Raw genomic sequence first — 18926 nt, 5'->3', positions numbered from 1 at the left:
GCCTGTGCTCTCTTCTGGGTCAGAAGGCAGGAAAGGGTGGCTAGCTGTTACTCAGGGAAACCTAAGAGGGAAAAATCAAGCATATCTCCCCGAAGTGGGATTGTTTTTGTTCGTGCTGGGGGATTTCTGGAACATGCAAAGAACCAAACTAGCCGTTCGTATACAGCCATCTCGCCAACGCTAAACTTCCAGGCAATTTGAATTCTTGTACCCCGTACACATATATTCATGCTCTAGATGCCAAGAAAATTTCTGAAAAGCCTTCACAGGAAATTAATAGCAGGAGTGGAAATGTGGATCAGGAAGGAAATTTTTCCTATATGCTTCTATATTTGAACTTTTTAACTATGGTCATGAATTCCTATGTAAGTTTTTTGGTTCTTTTTTAAAGAAGAACAAAAGTAAAGGTACTTGGGCCCTGCCCTTGGAGATTCAGATGCACTCAATTTTGGGAGGATGTGGGCATCTTTAGGTTTTACCAGCTTCCCAGGTGACTGATGGGCACCAGCCTGGAACCACAGTGCAGGTCATACCTCCTCCCAGGAGCCTTCCCTGATCGCCGTCCCACTCAGGCTTCTCACTTTCCCCTGAATTCCTGCAGCAGTCGCCAAGAAGGAAATCACACACGTGCACATTCTTGCTCACACACACACACACACACACACACACACACACACACCTGCCTTGGGCATCTAGGACAGCAGGGCTCACTTCTTATGCAGCTCTTGTAGCCAGCAGCACCTAACAGAATGCTACAGCCCCTTCTCCCCTTAAAAGTTACCTTCTCCAGACCACCATTTATGGCCCTTGACTCAATGGCACCAACTTAGAGAATGGAGGTAGAGGATGTCAATGTGTCTAGCTGGGTGTGAGTAATAGGGAGTAGTGGAGACTGTGGTGAACTGGCTGGATCAATGTCTATGGGCATTCAAAGTCACATTTGTTTTCAGTCCCTGCTGGCCACATCTGTGGGCCAAATTAAGCCTGTGGAGAATCAGACTGCAACTCCGGTATCTATAAATTCTTGCTGAGTGATCTTATCTACTCTCCCAGCTTTCATGCAAATGATGATGGCTTTAATTTAGCATCCCCAGGCCAGAGCAAGTCCCTTCTTCAGGCTCATCTCCCTACTGCCTGCTGGCTGCCTTCAAACACACCTGTTCCAGCTCACCACAAAGTGTGAATGGAATTGATCATCTGTCCTCCATGGTATGTGACAGCCAGGATAACATCTGTGGGATGTTGGCGTTTTTAGTTGCAAGGAACAGATTCTTTCCAGTTACCTTAAGGGAAAGGGATTTGTTGCACAGCTTTGTGTGGACTGAACAGAAGCCCCTGACTCTGGTACAGCCCCGGGCACTGGCCCTTCTCACAGCCTCACCCCTGAGCTGGTATTTCCCTCCTGGCATCTCTGCTTCACTCTCCATGTCTGCAGCATCAGCTCCCTCTCTTCCCAGCCTTTCTTAGTCTTCAGCCCAAGCCTAGGCAAGACCCATTGTAGTTCCTAGAATTAATTACCGTTGATGTCCAGCTAACCCATGGGTCCCCCTGTGGAGGGTCAGGCTCCCCCACCCCCACACAACTGCCCAGAGCTCCTTCCTTGAGTGGGGCCAGGGAAAGAAGTTGGACCTTCCAGGTGCTGTGGTGACATAGCGGGGCCAGCCCCAGACTCACTCTCCCTCCTGTTTCTCCATCACAGATGATGGCAGCTCTGATCCTCCTCGCTGAGACCTGGCCATCCTGGGTTTCACTTACCACATGGGAAGACCGCAGACCCTCCCGGTGTTTCCTCTCTCAACTCCTTTTGGAATCTTTCTGTTCCCCGGTCGAGCTGCCAAAACCTGCAGACACCTGTCCTTCCTTTGCTTGGTGCAGCTGCTAACTTGTCTTCCTGCCTCATATCTACCCTCCCCTCAGCTGCAAAGCCATTTACCCATGTGCCTACTCCGTCTATACCTTTTGGGGGCTTCCTGTTACCTGAAGGCTAGACTGTCTACCTTGGTATGGGGAACACAGCCTCCCTGGTCTGGTCACTGTCCATTTCACCAGCTCGTCTCTACTACTCACTGACATATTTTACACTATAGCAGCAGCAAATTTCTCTGAGGTTCTTGAATAAACTATGTTTTTTTATGCCTCCATGCCTTTATTCCTGGCTGGCCACGCCCCCCCCCCCCCCATGGCCCCCTCTGTCTCCTATAAAACTCCTGCTCATCCTGAGACGAAGTATAGGCACCTGCCACTTCCACCCTCAAAAAACTTTTTTGGTTCAATGTCCATGCTCTCTATACTCATAACAACTTCTGCATACCTCTATTATTGTTACTACTTCTGTCATTAGTATCTGTTTGTGTATCTCTCTCCCACTGGACTCAGCTCTTGAAGGCAGGAGCTGCTTCTTATTTATCATCATATCTCCAATATGTATCAAACCCAGTACCTAGTATATAATAGATGCAAAATAAATATCTGAGGAACAAATGAATGCTATGTATAAGGTATACATAAGGCACTAAGTAAATATGTTGGCTGATTAAAAATGATGACATTGAAGTACTATAGGATCCATATGGAAATACTTTTCAAAAGTCACTGCCTGATAATAGCTATCCTGACAGGTGTGAGGTGGTATCTTCTTGTGGTTTTGATTAGCATTTATCTAATGATTAATAATATTGAGCATTTTTTGTTATAGCTGTTGGCCATCTGTATGTTTTCTTTGGAGGAAAAAGAAAGAACAAAAGGTAGAGTATTGGCGAGGATGTGGAGAAATTGGACCCCTTGCACACTGGTGGTGGGAATGAAAAGTGTGTCAGCCACCATGAGAAACAGTATGGAGGTTTCTCAGAAAATTAAAAATAGAGCTACCATATGATCCCTCAAACCCATTTCTGGGCATTTATCCAAAAGTATTGAAATCAGGATCTCAAAGAGATATTAGCATTCTCATGTTATTACAGTGTTGTTCTTAATACCCAAGATATGGAAGCAACTTAAATGTCGATAGATGAATAGATACAGAAAATATGGTATACACACACAATGGAATATGATTCAGCCTTTGCAAAGAAGAGTACCCTGAAATATGTGACAGCATAGATAGAGCTTGAGGATATCATGCTAAGATAGGTCAGTTACAGAAGGACAAAGACGACACAATTCCACTTAAACGAGGCATCTAAAATAGTCAGATTCATAGAATCAAGGAGTCGAGTGGTGACTGCCAGGGGCTGGGGGGAGAGGAAATGGGCAGTCACTAATCGGTGGGTGTAAAGTTCCAGATGAATAAGCTCTAGAGCCCTGCTGTACAACATTGTGCCCACAGTCCACAGCACTGCACTGTGCACTTAAAAACTTCAGAGGATAAACCTCATGGTAAGTTTTCTCACCATACTAAAACCTCCTTAAAACCCTATTCCCTGGTACTGACCATGGCTGGCGCTTTTTCTGCCACCCCTTTTTTCTTTAATAAAAATGGCATGTTAGTTAAGGTGTACATGCTGGCTTGATAGGCATATACTAGTGCAATGACTGCTAGCAGTCAAGCTCAGTAACATATTTCCTTCTTCCATTGTTACTTTTTTTTCTGTATTCTGTACAATTTACTTTGCATTCTGAAATCTGCCCTTATAGCAAATTTCCAGGACACAATAAGTATCGTTAACAATAGTCCTCATGCTGCCCATTAGATCTCTAGACTTATTCATCCTACATAACTGCAACTTGGCGCCCTTTGACAAACCTCTCCCCATTTCTTCTACCTCCCCACCCCTGGCAACCACTGTTTAACTCTCTGATTCTATGTATCTGACTTTTTTAGGGTCCACATTATAAGTGAGGTTGTACAGTTTTTTCTTTCTGTGTCTGGCTTATTTCACTTAGCGTAATGTCCTCCAGGTTCTTCCATGTTGTTGCAAATGTCAGGATCTTCTTTTATGAGGATGAACAATATTAATATGTGTGTGTGTGTGTGTAATTGTGATATATAAATACATATATATCACAATTTCTTGATATCTTCATCTTGGTTGTGAATAGTGCTGCAATGAACATGGTGGAGAAAGAGAATCTGCAAGGTACTGATTTCATTTTCTTTGGATAAATACCCAGAAGTGGGATTGCTGGATCATATGGTAGTTCTATTTTTAACTTTTTGAGGAACCTCCATAGTGTTTTCCATAGTGCTTGCACCATTTTTTATTCCCACCAACAATGTGCAAGGGTTCCCTTTTCTCCACATCCTTGCCAACACTTTTATTTTTTTGCCTATATCATTTTTACAAGTGTGAGGTGATATCTCATTGCCTACCACCATTCTGATATCAGCTCCCTCCTGACCATTCTGTATCTGTCTCTGGTACCAGAAGCTATAAGGAAAAATAAAACTTTAGGACAGAGGTGATGGACGAGCCCTGTGAAGGTGTGTTGCCCGTATTGGGCATGGCTGTTGGTCATGGGGTTGGCAAGTTTAGATGTTAATCTGCACCATAAACTTTTATGCCAAGAACAATTGGGAATGCCTTCATTTCCTTTTGAGTGCCCATGGTGAGATAATTTGTAGATTATTTAACTGACTTGATATGTAAAATAATCATACAGAGATTACACATGCAAATAGGCAGGTCCAGGACCATGGATGTCAGTGTTCTGCACATGGAGATAAATAGCACAGAGCTGCTGTTTCTCCTCTTTGGACCTGCCACACGAGCCTCCTAATGAAATAGCCTGGCCAAGGAGCCCCGTGAAATGTCTAGATCTGAGGAAGATTTTATAGCTCCTGTTCTTTTACAATCCTTATTTTGAAATCCTCTTTTTAAAATTTAATTTAGTCTCTAAGCTAGATCTATTTCCTTTTCTTCCATCCTCAGCACAGGCACATAAACACAGTATTCAGTAACTCCCCCTCCCCAAGAAAAGAGCCAAAACCAGAAGAAATTGGGATATACATTAAGAAAATTGGCACAGGAAGAATAAATCTTTCTTGGAATTTTCTTAACGATCTTTTTTCCTTGAAAGGAAGGCCAAACTGTAAAGTAAACGTACTCCACTGTTAATAAACAGAAACTTCGCATATCTAAAATTCAGTTATTTTCCAAGACACAGTAACACTTTGCCTGCTTTTCCTAACACTCCAGTTTCTTTTATTCCACATCCTCATCATGGGAGATGTTCATGCCCATCTCCCTGCCCCGGCTTTCCTGGGCAGGAAATACGGGCTCGGTGGTTTCAGGAGCACTGGCTTCTACTCATTCCGCCAAAAGTAGCAAATCTTCAAAAATGAAATTTTCCAGGCACTTGCACCCTACATCAGCCTTGTGGGGATAGAGGCTTTAGAATCCTATCAGCCCAAGAAGGTCTTACAGCTTTAAAGATCCCACCAGCCAGTCCCCTATGCAGCCTGGCTGGGGACACAATGTTTTGTGGCAGGAGTTGGCTGAAGAATGACTGTACCGGGGCTGTTTCGAACCTTTATTAAATTTCTTATTTGCTGACAAGCCTCACCCCTCGCAGGCCTGGAGTCTTTGATTCCTGTTTGTTCTCATTAAGCCGGTCTCTAGGCTGTGGCCGTGTTTGAGCAAAGTTTGGCTACGTGGGAAGATTCAGGGCTTGTGTATGGGCAGAACTCCACTGCGGCCGCCACCCTCTGGGCTGTCGAGGGCAAGTTCTCTGCTACCCAGCTTTGCACCTGGCTTTCCGGAGTCCTGTCCGCCCTTACAGCCCCAGCCGCAATCCCGCCCCTTCCCGGCTGTCCAGTCCCAACTGGGGCCTGTCTCTGCCCCATGTGGACCTCAAGCTCATACTAGATCTTCCCCTGGGTCTTGACCAGCCATACAAAATGGGATAGGGAGTTTAGAACCACATCATCTAAAAGCCAGAAATAATATGGGGAATTTTCTGGTCTGTCCTCTTCATAAGATGAGAAAATTTGGGTCCAAAAAAAGTGTCAGTGTCCTACTAATGGTGAAGGTTGCATTGAAGGTGATAGTATAACTGGAATGAGAACCTAGGATTTTATGGAACGAATTGTATTTGGAGTATTTAATAAAAATTTCTACTCCTTGTTGTTAGATGACTGTTGGTGTCTCCAGAACTATATGTTATTTGCACTAACATCCCAACATCCCAATTTTAAAATCAACTTGGAAAGGATTCAGTGGAAAAGGGTGATAGTATTCTAATTCATGCCAACTTCTGCTTATGCTTATTGCATATTAATGGGCAAAACTATAACCTTTCAAACTCCCGGTTGGGCATGATGGGGTGACAGTGTGCATTTCATGGTGACTTGTGGCAACTTGGTCCTCACACAGATAAAATTTCCTTTTCTTCCTATGATGATTTGTTAAGCAAAATGAACCTGGAAGGGGCCCTAAAATGTATAGTAAACTTATATTTTGCTTATTTTTTCTGCTGACCCATCATTTATAAAGGGGCAATATCATAGACAGTAAGATCAATAACATTTATACACAGAAGGCTGTCTGGTAGGTGTTTAAGGTGTATGGGGCTCTGTGTTGAATAATGTGCAGAGTCCAGGTAGACCTCAGTTATCACCTGAGTTGTTAGCCCTTCTTGCTATTTATTAAATCACAAATTCTCTTCTGTGCCGCCTGTGCCAGCAGAACGTGTGGACCCTTTGCTGCGACCCTGTCTGCAGCACCCACAGTGCGGGTTTTCTCAGCTGGAGTGAAACGGGCCTTCCTTGTCAGCAGGTGTCTGACAGCCACACTGGAGATGTGACGTTTCATATCCTTTCTTCATCCTGTCTTCCAGGCTCTGTGGCTACCCTCCTTTTTATGATGAAAATGACTCCAAGCTCTTTGAACAGATCCTCAAGGCAGAGTATGAGTTCGACTCCCCCTACTGGGATGACATCTCCGACTCTGGTAAGTCTTGGCTTCAGCAGGGTCTCAGGACTGTCTGCACTTGACTTGCAAAGTGGAGGACAAACTTGGGACAAGGGTCCCAAATCAAGCCATGGGACAGGGACTCACTCCACCAAATCCTAGCCCTGCCCTGACCTGGGTGCCCCAGGAGTGAAAACATGTTAGCTAATATGTATTGAGTGCTTACTGTGTGCTGAGCCCTGTAAGCTGTACACGTGCACTATTTCACTCAATTTTCAGGACAACCTATCAGATGGTATTACTCTTAACCTCTTTGAGAGATGAGGAAACTGACGCCCAGAAGGTGAAGTAACTTGTCCCAAGTCATACAGGTAGTAAGTGGCAGAGCTGGGACTCGAACCCAAGGCCCACTCCAGAGCCCACATCTCAGCTACCATGCCACACTAACACATTCCCAGGGAAGTTCAGCATTTCTCCCATGGGGGTAAAGACCAAAATCAGGGCCCATGTAAACTGACGAAATTTTTCAAGCTGATCCACAGAAGACAGTAGTAATACTTCCTAACAAGAACGGTAGCATAAGAATCAAAGAAAATAATAAAAGAAACAGCTTCATACTCACTGATGAGCTATTCAAATATTGCTTTTTATTATTTGTGTTATTTCCTCCTAACTGGAAACACCTGCTTCCTTCCTCAGTCTTCCAAAGCCTAGAGAGCAGTTCTCCAAGGCTTGCAGGAAAGAGCCACATGGGAATATTTTACTTCTCACCTGGGAAGGGCATGGCCTTCCTCTGAAGCCCGGGCCTGTGGGCCGTGAGCTGCCAGAACCTACGAGGCTGTAGATTTCCAGCTTGGCCCACAGGTGTCATCTTCTAATTCTGTGACCCAGTCTCAGATGTTCTCAGTGTTCTGCTATTGGGTCATACAGAGTTCCAAACCTTGGCTTCCCTTTTCCCCAAATGCTGTACCTGTGGCCAAGGTACTGTAAGGTCTGTGGAAGGCTGGCCTCATAATTTTGATGCTACACACAGTAGTCTCAAAGACCTGCTGGCAAGATATCTCAAGCCACAGACTGATTCCTTCCCTTGTGCTTTCTTCCTAAACAGCAAAAGATTTCATTCGGAATCTGATGGAGAAAGATCCAAATAAAAGATACACGTGTGAGCAGGCAGCTCGGCACCCATGGTAAGAAAGATCCCCCACTGGAGAGACTGTGTCTCTCGCCTTCCCAGAGTGTTGGTTGTCACTAACTGGGGAAGCAACAGTAATGCTTGCATTTCACTCTGGCCTCAATCATGTCCCCTTGCCAGCACTCGAAATCTTGTGTTCCCTCAGGCTCAATCTTTTAAATGTACTATTGACAGGTTAAGTGTGAGAAAGGTAGTTGTAGTTTTATCACTTTAGGAGAATTTTTTTGGGATCATTTTTAGTGAAGGTAATTGCCCAACAAGGTATTAAGATGACAGCTTTATTCCTTGAGTTTATTACTCAGTAGTTAAATGAACTGAGGTTTTTTTCCCCCTTTTAAGATGCTTTTCAAGTAGTGTTTCTTCCCCTCTAGAGGGGTAGATTGATGGTTTACAGCATTCTGTGTATATTTTCAGTAGTGCCCTTGAGGAAGCCTTGTTTGTGTGCCACCTAGTAGGTTTGAACCCACCTTCACTATCAACTAGCTGTGATTTAGCGTTTATACTTAACTTCTCTGAGCCCCAGTTGTCTCATCTCTAAAATGAGGATACTGATACCTAGTTTATAGGGTTGATGTAAGAAATAACTGAGATGACGCATGTAAAGGGTTTGTCGCGATGTCTGGTGTAGAGTAAATGCTTCGTTAAGCTGTTATTACTAAAGCACCAAGAGCATCCATTTGAAACAAAGGCCAGGAGTAGTAAAATATGCAATATAATGAAAATAAAGGGACGGAACCTTGAGTTTGGGAGAAATTCCTCTAGGAAACACTCCAGAAGACTGTCCCCTTGTTTATTCCACCATCTCCTGTAGCATTTCCCCCAGGGTCTAATATGCTGGTTAACCCCCAAAGGGACCTGCTTAGGGTCATGCCATGACCCAGTTTCACAGCATTTTAATTTATATTAACATCTGTCATTTATTGAGCACTTACTATGTTCCAGGCACTGTACTAATTGCATTAAAAGAGCATCTCATTTCGCTTTTTTTTTTAAAAAGGTATCTATATTGATTTCAGAGAGAGGAAGGGAGAGGGAGAGAGAGAGATAGAAACATCAATGATGAGAGTCATTGATTGGCTGCCTCCTGCACGCCCCCCACTGGGGATCAAGCCTGCAACCCAGGCATGGGCCCTGACCAGGAATCAAACCACGACCTCCTGGGTCATAGTTGGATGCTCAACCACTGAGCCACTCCGCCTGGGCTCATTTCGCTTCTTTCTAATAACCCTGTAAGCTAGGCTTTACCTCTGGTCAGAGATGAGGAAATGGATTTAGGAAGGTAAAGTAACTCAGCCAAGACAATACAACTGGATAATGGCAAAGCCAGAACTGTTTCCTGCCGGAGCTGTGGGACTCCAAAATGAGTACCCTTCACCGCCCTGCAGAGAGGAGAGTAAATGGGAAGGGAGGAGTAGGCTGAAGGGGAAAATAAATAATTTTATGAATAAGGAGGCAGTTTTAATTATGTATTATCTTGATTATTTTTTTTTTAGTAAGTCACTCCATACAATAGGTCAAAGTATGTGACCATAAAGATAGTAAAGTTTTCTTTTTAAACAGTAGGACTTTAAATCTGTAATACCTTTTTTCCATTTGTATTGAGATGTTTAAGGTGTACAGCAGAATGACTTGACATTCGTATTTATTGTGAAATGATTACTGCAATAAGTTAACACCTATCACATTATATAGTTACAAAAAAATTGTTTTTTCCTTGTAATGAGAACCTGGAGGATATACCATACAGTGGTGTTAACCGCAGTCGTCACACATGTTACATCCCCAATACTCCTTTATCTTATATGTCTGGGACTTGGGATTATCTTATAAAGGAGGGAAATGACCTCAAAAGAAGGGAAGTGATTTGCTCCCACGTACTTGCTCACTGACCTGGCCTCACTTCGTGGCAGGCAGAAGGAGGTCAGTTAAAGCGCAGTTTCTCCTTCACCAGCCAGTTTTGAAAAACCAAAGAAGGTAGAGGTCATTTTTACTGAGGGGCCTGGCAGAGGGACAGGGTGGCCTAGCAGCATGAAGGAGGACTTCACAGAGACGCGGAGCCTCACACTGTGAGAACTCTCTCACCAGGGCACCCAGGGCACCCAGAGCACCCAGGGCAGGGAGGAGTCCCAGTGAGGCGAGCAGCCTGGTCCTGCCGGGCGGCTTACGCTGCACATCCATCCCTCGTGCCACAGCACTGAGTATTCCTGGAGTAAGAGGGACAGAGGAGCGAGGCAGGAGATGGGACTAAAAAGGAAGGCAGCGCAAGGGTTCTGGGGATTAAATGAGACAACACATACAAAAAAGAAGAGTACCTAGTAGCTCATAAATCTCCGATCTGTATGAATTGCCATCATTTTAGTATTGTACTAAGGAATTTGTATTTTTCCCTTTGGGCAGTGGGAGCCCCTGGCAGGTTTTAAGCAGGGTGATCAGATTTGCACTTCAGAAAGCACAACCTGGCTGCCTGATAGAAGTAACTTGTGGAGATGGGGCATGGGAAGGTGGCAGAAAGGCACAGACAGGAGGTAGAGAGAAGGCTGGCCTGGAGAAGGGTGAAAAGTGGCCTGCCCAGTGCCACAGGGATGGAGAAGACCACAGGAGACACTCCCACGGAAGGGAAATTACAGGACTTGACAGAGCACTGGTGGGCGGGGTGAGACAAAGAGAGGGGTCTGAGGTTATTCCTGAGTTTCCAGTTTAGGAAACTGGGATGATGATTGTGCTAGGAGAGCAAGCAGGCTGGCGTGAAAGAGGAGGAAGGTGACGGGTCCTCTAGGCCTGTGGTGTGGGCTGTGCTGAATGGGTCTGGAGCTCGGGAAAATGGTCACATGTGAGGTAAAGACCTGAGTCAGAAGCCTGGGTCACATTAAGACGTGTTATCTGTGAACTGAACAAATAAGTGCCTTCTTTAGAGGTGTTTTTCCCCCAGTGTTTTATCATTTTTATTATTCATTTCAAAATTCCCAAGTCAAACATTGGAAAATAATTTCAAAAAAAGAAGAAAGAATGCATTTGACTCAAACATCATTGAAACACCCTATTTGCTTGCCTGCAAGGTATGCCTGTTTCTTTATGTAAAATTCCCGGGCGAAGGAGAGCAGGGATTCAGCTGAGAGCCACAGAGAGTGGAGTGATGCATAACTCTGTGGTCATCACCATTCTGGAACCTGCAGTCTCCACACATCAACCCTCTCCAGTCAGCAGCTTCTCTTATTCAGCACTTGCTCTTCCAGCTTCCTCAAGGCCACCTGGGGCCAGGGGAGGCCACTGGAAGTCACAAACACCTTCCCTTAGCCTCAAAACAGACCACTCCAGACAGGAGGGGGCCCCTTGCAGAGGACAGTCAGCCCAGCTCACCAGGTATTTCCTGAGCCCCTCTCCAGAGGCCTTGCCTTTCTCTTGGTGGTGCATGGACAGAAACTAGCAGACTGCTGGCTGGTAGGTGAAGAGTAGGGAATGACAAATGGCACATGGGAACCCGCTCCTGGTTGCAGGGAAGCACCTTGACGGGTTCACTTGTCCAGCTCAGATTGTTCTGAACCTCAAGCTCCAGTTTCAGTAACAAGCAAACCAGAGCAATGATCTGGGTGTCTGTGCCCCAGTGACACAGTGCCCCATGGCAATGACAGTGTGCCCACCTTCAGGACCTGCAGCCCTCTTCTCAGTATTCATGGAGACACCTCCTCTCTTCTGTCTCCATCCAGCCATGCTGGAATTAGGATACAGCCCAGGAGTCTGGGAGACAGACCCCTGACTGAGACACAGGCATCCCCAAGCCTGTCTTGAGCAAGAGGCTAGAAAAATGCAAAATCAGAGCAATGGAGGTAGAGCAGCCTGTGTATAAAACACAAGAATACCAAAGGCCAGGAGAGACAAGCTTGATGCTGTGTGTGTGGAGGACAACAGAGTGCGATTTACATGAATGCCACCTGCAGTGTTGGAATAGAGGTAAAGACCGAAAAGTAAGGGAGAGTAGGAGACCTGAGTATGTCTGTGGGGGGAGGGGTTTATAAGTAAATTCTCCCGTATCAGAGGCATTGCGTATTCCTAGGACAATTGAGATTGACAGCTGAGGCTCCTTCCAGTTCGGAGATTCTGTGCCTCCTTCTGTTGATGAATAATGCTAAAGCTAGAAGCATGGAGCATCGTGAACATCACACCTTGTTGTTGTAACTGTCCTGGCTCCTTGTGAGCAGCAGCCTCCATTTCCATCACAGTGCCCGTGGGAGGAGAGCCTGTACTCTCAGGCCCACGGTGGCTGCACCCCCAGGATGACTGCCCAGCAGGAGCCTGTGGACACCGTTGCTGGCCCTGCCTGATTCTTCCCCAGGAGCAGCATGCCCAAGGACTGTGGGAAGTGAGCATGGAACATTCCTGAAATAACTGGAAGGGTGCATTTTCCTTGCATCTGGGCCCATGCTCACCCACAGAGAAGGGAGTTTCCTGCCGGCTCGCTGGTCTGTTTGATTTGGAGTACGGCTCTGCTCTGTGCCGTGCTCAGCCCCACGAGTACCATACTTCCTACCACTCTGTATGGCTGTTTCTAGGAAAGAGCTGGCCACCGACAAGGTGGAAAGGCCTCCTTTTCTGAGGATATGACTTTTATAAACAGTGCAGGAGGAATTACTCACAGGAGCTGTCTGGGAGCAAAAACCTAATAAAGATGTCTACAGCCCCCCAGCCTCCTCGCTACTCTGGTTTCAGATGGCTTGCCCACTCAGATATCCTGCTTCTGTTCACTGGTGCATGACAGGTTCTGAGTCTACTCTTGGCTAAGTACCTTCAGCCCTGCGGGAACCAGAAGGAGTCTGAATGGGCAGCTGCTTTTAAAGGGAACATCAGACTGTATTCAATAGGCAGGCCCAGCCTGGTACAGACTTAATGTTCGGTCCTTCAACCACATTTTCAGTTCTAAAGTGAAAGGCTGGGAAGATAGGAACATATTTTTTACCCGGGGATTATATCTTGTCTGAATAAATCCTAAGCATCTTCCTTTCATTTTCCAAAACATGCAGACTTAATAGTCTAGCATCCAGGCTGTTTTGTGTCCAGGGCCCTTTGGGTCTGGGAGACGACAGGTTTCCCAGCCAGAAAGGATAGTCCATGTCCCCAGCATGTCTGCCCTTTAACTTTTCCAAGATGCAGGAAATTATTTTTTAGGCATCAGGGATCAACCAAGAATTTCATAGCGTGCTGAAAGGGAAGGGAAGAGAAGATGGAAGGCTCCGAGCCCAGAAGACAGCACAGTACAGCTCCCTCCGAACCCGGGGGAGGCCGTGGTTGCATGTGGAGGGAGGATGGTGTGAGGTTGGGAAGGGATGTGGGGGGAGAATGGGCTGTGAGTGACCTCCAGGTGGTTACTAAGACGGGAGAGGCAGTAAGCAGAGAGAGAAGAGGAAATAGGGGTAAGCTGGGGCGGGGACAGAGGGAGGAAGTCATAGGATGGGGGGCACTCTAAGGACAGGAAGTAAAGCAAGACTGCCTTCTTCCTGCTAATAGAAGTCTAAGGAACATGCAAGAACCAGTGTCTGCCAGTATCAGGGACCCAGCTGAATGTGAAGTGGATGTGGTCCTGGCATTTCTGAGAGCTCATCTGGGAAATTCAGCAGTAGGTGTGCCAAGCAGGGCCGAGAAAGCCTGGGAACCCTCTCCCTGAGCACAGAGAAAGGGCTGGGTGCCGGGTGTGGTTGTAGGTGAGCGAATGCTGCAGAGCTTTGTTCAGCTGGGTGGAACCAGAAGGGAGGGGAGCTGTGGGCTCAGGGACGTGAGCTTGTCCATGGGAAGGAGGACCCAGAGAAGGCAGAGTGAGGGGCCTCGGGCAGGAGGAAGCTGGGAAGAAGGCCCTAGGAGGATTCTGGTGGTCAGAGCAGGCAGGGAGCACATTTGAGGTGGTGGAGGCAAAGCCTTGCAGGTAGAAAGCTGGTGTAGAGGGAGGGGGAGGCAGCAGGAAGCAGAGAAGGATGGAAACTGCGTTCAGGTTGTGTCGTCATTGTGGGTGTTACAGGAATGGGAGTCACAAAAGGAAGGAGTGAGAGTCAAGTCAGCCAGAAGTCAGCCACGAAGGTACTGACCCACCCTGGAGAGGTGCAGCATGTAGAAACGGGACGGGACTTCGAGTGTGGCAGTGGCTTCTGTGCAGTCAGGCGATCAGACAAGCCATGGGGTGTCTGCACGCTGGGAGGGCAGTGGCAGGCCAGCCTCTCAGTGAACCTCAGGAAGGGGCCAGGATGAGGCTTCCCCGGGAAAGCAGGGCCAGTGCCAGAGCCCCCAAAGATATCCTTTAGAAGCATCTTTGCCTGTGTTTCAGGATCGCAGGTGACACAGCCCTCAACAAAAACATCCACGAGTCCGTCAGCGCCCAGATCCGGAAGAACTTCGCCAAGAGCAAATGGAGAGTAAGTCTGTGTCCATCAGATTCCCAGGGAGTTTAACCACTGCCTTGAAACTTGCCTTATGGTTTGAGCATTTTTTATTTCTAAGGGTTATTGTCACCTGCGTTTGATGAAAATTCCCAGAACCTCACCCAAATAATTTTACTATTTTTTGACCAATAGTGATAAAGACTTGAAGGGACTATCATGGTGTGAGAGGGACGAAGTCTGTGATTTAGTATTTCCCTTCTGTGGCTTGAAAACAGCAGTAGGGCCAGCTGGCTCCCACTCATTTGCTGTGTCCTTATTTCTTCCACTTTGCTGGAACTTTGAATTGTCGACTTGTAATAAAGTGACATGAAGGGGAGACAAACTGGACATCTGAATTGAACCCATCAATCCTTTCTGATAAAAATGTGACAGATGTAAATCATTGAGGTGTTGTGATCATTGACTGGTTACCTAAATAAACCCTGTGTTCTAGTCAGCGTGGGTAACGAAGTGCCAACGGTGAGACCATACAGAAACAAATTAGTTCCACCGACCTCTAATTCAGAGGAAATGGTATCATTGGGGACAAAATCACTAGTAATAGGAAAATTAAAATTATTTTTAAATGTCATATTTTAAGGTACTATATTATTCTAATATGCCTTTTATTCCAAAAATCATTTCTCTTAGAGACAGGGTCAGTTTACATTCTGTATGTTTATTATGTCAGGAGAAAATATTTTCTTCAAAATGTATTTTGGTTGGGGGAGGAGTCAAATGCATTAGTGTACTTTTGGAAGAAGGGGTAATATAAATTTCCTTTCTAGAGTATCATGAGAACATTTTCAGAAGATGGAAATACTTAGGGTAACAGGAAAAATAATAGGAGACAGTCTGCATCTTTTTCATTAACTGGAATTATTTTGTCTGCTTTTTTTCCTTTCTTGAATTTCAGCAAGCATTTAATGCCACAGCCGTCGTGAGACATATGAGAAGACTCCATCTTGGCAGTAGCCTGGACAGTTCAAACGCAAGCGTTTCGAGCAGCCTCAGCTTGGCCAGCCAAAATGATTGTGCGTATGTAGCAAAAAAGAACTTTTCAACTGGCGTTTAAGACAGATGTGGGATAGAGAGGAGGGCACTGTCATTTGCTGAGTACCTGCTGTATGTCAGGCACTGTCAATGATTTATCCTATTTCATACTCCCAACAATCCTAGGACATGATTTAACTTTTCAAAGTATTTTCTTTTTATCACATTTATAGGGGTAACACTGGTTAATAGCATTATACAAGTTTCAGGCGTACACCTTTATAATATGGCATCTGTACACTCTATTCTGTGCTCGCCACCCGAAGCCTGGTCTCCTCCTTTCACCTTGTATTTGAACCTTTACCTCTTCTTCCTCCCCTGACGTCTCTTCCTTCTGGTAGCCATCATACTGTATCTGTGTCTATGAGTTTGTTTTTTGTGTGTTTATAGCTTTTCATTTAGTATGACACTCTCAAGATCCATCCATGTTGTCACAAATGGCAGTATTTCATCATTCTTATGGCTGAGTGGTGTTCCATTGTGTGCATGTACCACGTCTTCCTTATCCGGTCCTCCATTGCAGGACACTTCGGTTGTTTCCATGTCTTGGCTGCCGTGAATAATGCTGCATTGAACATAGGGGTCCATATATCCTTACAAAATAAGTGTTGACTTTTTTCGGGTGGATACCCAGAAGAGGGATTCCTGGGTCATATAGTACTCTATTTTGATTTTTTTTTGAGGAACCTCCATACTGTTTTTTGTAGTGGCTTCACCAATTTACATTCCAAAAATTAATTAACATTCACACAACCCTAGGCACTGCTATTTCCATTTATAGATGAGGAATCTATGCTTCAAATTCATGTCTGTCTGGACAAAAGCTCACTTTCTGCTCTGTCTTCTTACCCTCTTATTTGCTTGTCATTGTGAGCCACTCTTAAGGGTTGAGGAAGGGATGGCAGAGACTCCTGATGGCCTGCTCTCATTGACTTTTCATATGTGTATTTTATGAGGATGATGGTAATTGGAGCTGATTTATATAAAATGCATTCGCTTTACAATCAAAGTAATAGTAATAATATTTCCTTCTCCCTCATCTTTGCACAGACTGTTATGTCATTGAGAGTGTACTTATACCCTCCTTATTTCTCTCTCCCACTCCCTCCTCTGTATATTTATTTAATCTCATCTCAGGCCATTCCAATGGCTCCTCTCACTTTTGAGTAGTTGCCTTGACACTTCCCCATCTGCCCTCGTCTCCCTAGCCATTAAGCAGCCTTCAGCTTGGTTTCATTCCAGGCATTACATTTCTTCCCATTTCCCTTAGAAAAAAGGTTTGCTTCATCACTAAATAACCCTTCCATCTCATTCAGAAATGTCCAGCCCTTCAGTTTTTCCAAGAAATCTCCAAGAGTGTCCCCTGGCCCAACTGCACAGTACCGTAGACCCACATTTATAGGTCAGCATAGATCCTCTCCACCCTCTGGTCAAAGGAAACTGACAATCGGTTCATACAATGGCTTTGACAGTGAAGCCACCATAATCTTTTATTTTATGGATCTTCCAAGCCTGCAAAGTCTATGGGGAAAACTCTACTGGAGCTTAGCTCAGTGGACTCATCCACATCCAGACGTCCCGGTGCCAGCACTTCCACTTGGGAAGCATTGGGCTGCGGTCTGTGAGGAACTTGTTCAGGCCAGGGCTGCAGAGTTCATGCAGGAATAGGTAAACAGCCCATCTCGATGTGCTGTCTGTCACAGGTGCTTCTTAGCCAAGAGTACAGACCACACACCAAGCAGGGGTCATAGGGGGTATCACATTCTTTCTTCATTCTTAAAATAACGACTTCATGAAGCTGTTGTTCTCATAATGACAGTGTGTACTCAACACCTGGCCCGATGCCTAGTACATAGTAAGTGCTCATTAATGGACCCTATTGTATTATGGTGGCTAAACCATGTCATATTCAAATACAAAGCAGTTATAAGTATAATGTAAAAAGGGGGAAAGAGTTGGGTCTAAAAAGAGAGCATTCTGGACACATTACAAATGCTTTTCTATGGGTAGGCAAAAATTTAGAGTCCAAAGCATAGAAGTTAGGCCCCTACACAAACCCTTGCAATAAGAGGGGGTGGTATTTCCTTCTGAAGTTTTGAATCCTTGTGTCCACTGTCCCCTGCAGGTCTGACGCCCTCCACGCTCTGTAGTTTCATTTCCTCTTCGTCAGGGGTCCCAGGAGTGGGAGCGGAGCGGAGACCGAGGCCCACCACTGTGACAACAGTGCACTCTGGAAGCAAGTGACTGGCTCTGGAGGTGGGGCCCAGGGGCAGGGCCTCGGGCAGAGCCAGGGAAGGGGGCCCCCAGGGGCCGCCAGTGCCACCAGCCACCCCAGAGTGATCCCACCTTGCATGGTACGCCTACCTGCACAGGACTGGAAGACAGAAGTTTTTTATGGCCATATTTTATACTGCAATTCTGAAGTGTTCATTTCTCACAAACTGTACTGACTCAAGGGAGCTGATTTAATAGGACTTGGTGCTGTATATATGAATCTTGCAAAGCTCTAATGGAACGGACTTTCTTTCTCCTCTCCCCAGCTTCCGTCACTTCTGCTTCTCTCAGTATAGGTAACCGTCTATGTTGTATTTTTTCATTAATGACAAAAAAGGTTTCAACTGGATTATTTAAGTATTGGTAAATATTGTGCATTAGGGTTTTTTTCCTTTTAAGATATATGTCCTGGCAGTCTATACTTAGTTACATGACCTATATGATTTGCTTGTTGGTAGTAACGTTTTATGTTAACCGTTAAGAGATTTATTCCCTCCAAGGTGAATTTCAAGGTATTTTTAAAATTTCTAATAAGAGGATCGAGAATCTGTCTCCAAGGTGAAGAGTGCACTTTACTTCTGCTCCTTTTCTCTCTCTCCCCTCCTGGGAGGGGCAGCTCTCTCAGAAGACAGCTGAGCAGCTCTGCAGGGCCGGCTTCTCCCATCGCTCTCGGAGGGGCCTGCAGAACCCTCTCCCAGCAGCTCCTCCAGCAAACCCCCACCAACCAGAGGAGCCTAGGAGCCTCTTGCCACCAGCGTTCAGAAATGAAGAAGCCTGCTCCCCCAAGACTAAAACTTTAGAGGCTAGACTTGCTGTGAAGGAGATGCCCACCCAGCAGATGCTTAAGGACCTTTCTCACAAAAGGGACAAGATGCCATTTCGTTTAAAGTGAACTTTCCACGCTGCTCTCATTTCTCCTGGGGGGTAACCATGGAAGCTCTGCTCTCAGCTATGCAGTTTTCAAATTAATCGCTCTTTCTCTCTGTTTTTAAAAAATGCATTTCTAATCTTACACTTAAAATGACCTCCAACTCACATAACTTGTTTCTGCACATTTTTACTCTGTTCTTGTATGAATATTATCTGGAGGAGGAGAGGGAAATGGCCTTGGAAAAGAATTTATCTGGGGTGGTAAGGAGAGGTGACCTGCCAAACAAG

General features: G+C 45.5%; 1 protein-coding gene across 1 annotated transcript in view; it reads left to right on the top strand.

Annotated features, from left to right (window-relative positions):
- The window catches only part of CAMK1D (calcium/calmodulin dependent protein kinase ID), a 365679-nt gene extending 347359 nt beyond the window's left edge, over positions 1-18320 (top strand). Inside the window, exons 7-11 of the mRNA XM_087823615.1 lie at positions 6775-6887; positions 7957-8035; positions 14348-14435; positions 15358-15475; positions 17620-18320. Coding sequence (XP_087679741.1) covers positions 6775-6887; positions 7957-8035; positions 14348-14435; positions 15358-15475; positions 17620-17738 — 517 coding nt within the window. The 3' untranslated portion in view covers positions 17739-18320. The remainder of the gene's footprint in view (positions 1-6774; positions 6888-7956; positions 8036-14347; positions 14436-15357; positions 15476-17619) is intronic.
- The last annotated feature ends 606 nt before the right edge of the window (positions 18321-18926 follow it).

Source organism: Miniopterus natalensis, chromosome 1 (assembly GCF_054644295.1).
Source record: "Miniopterus natalensis isolate mMinNat1 chromosome 1, mMinNat1.hap1, whole genome shotgun sequence".
In the NCBI taxonomy this organism is placed as follows: Eukaryota; Metazoa; Chordata; class Mammalia; order Chiroptera; family Miniopteridae; genus Miniopterus; species Miniopterus natalensis.
Note: the sequence above shows the minus strand (reverse complement) of the source record. Positions and strands in the feature narration are given on the sequence as shown.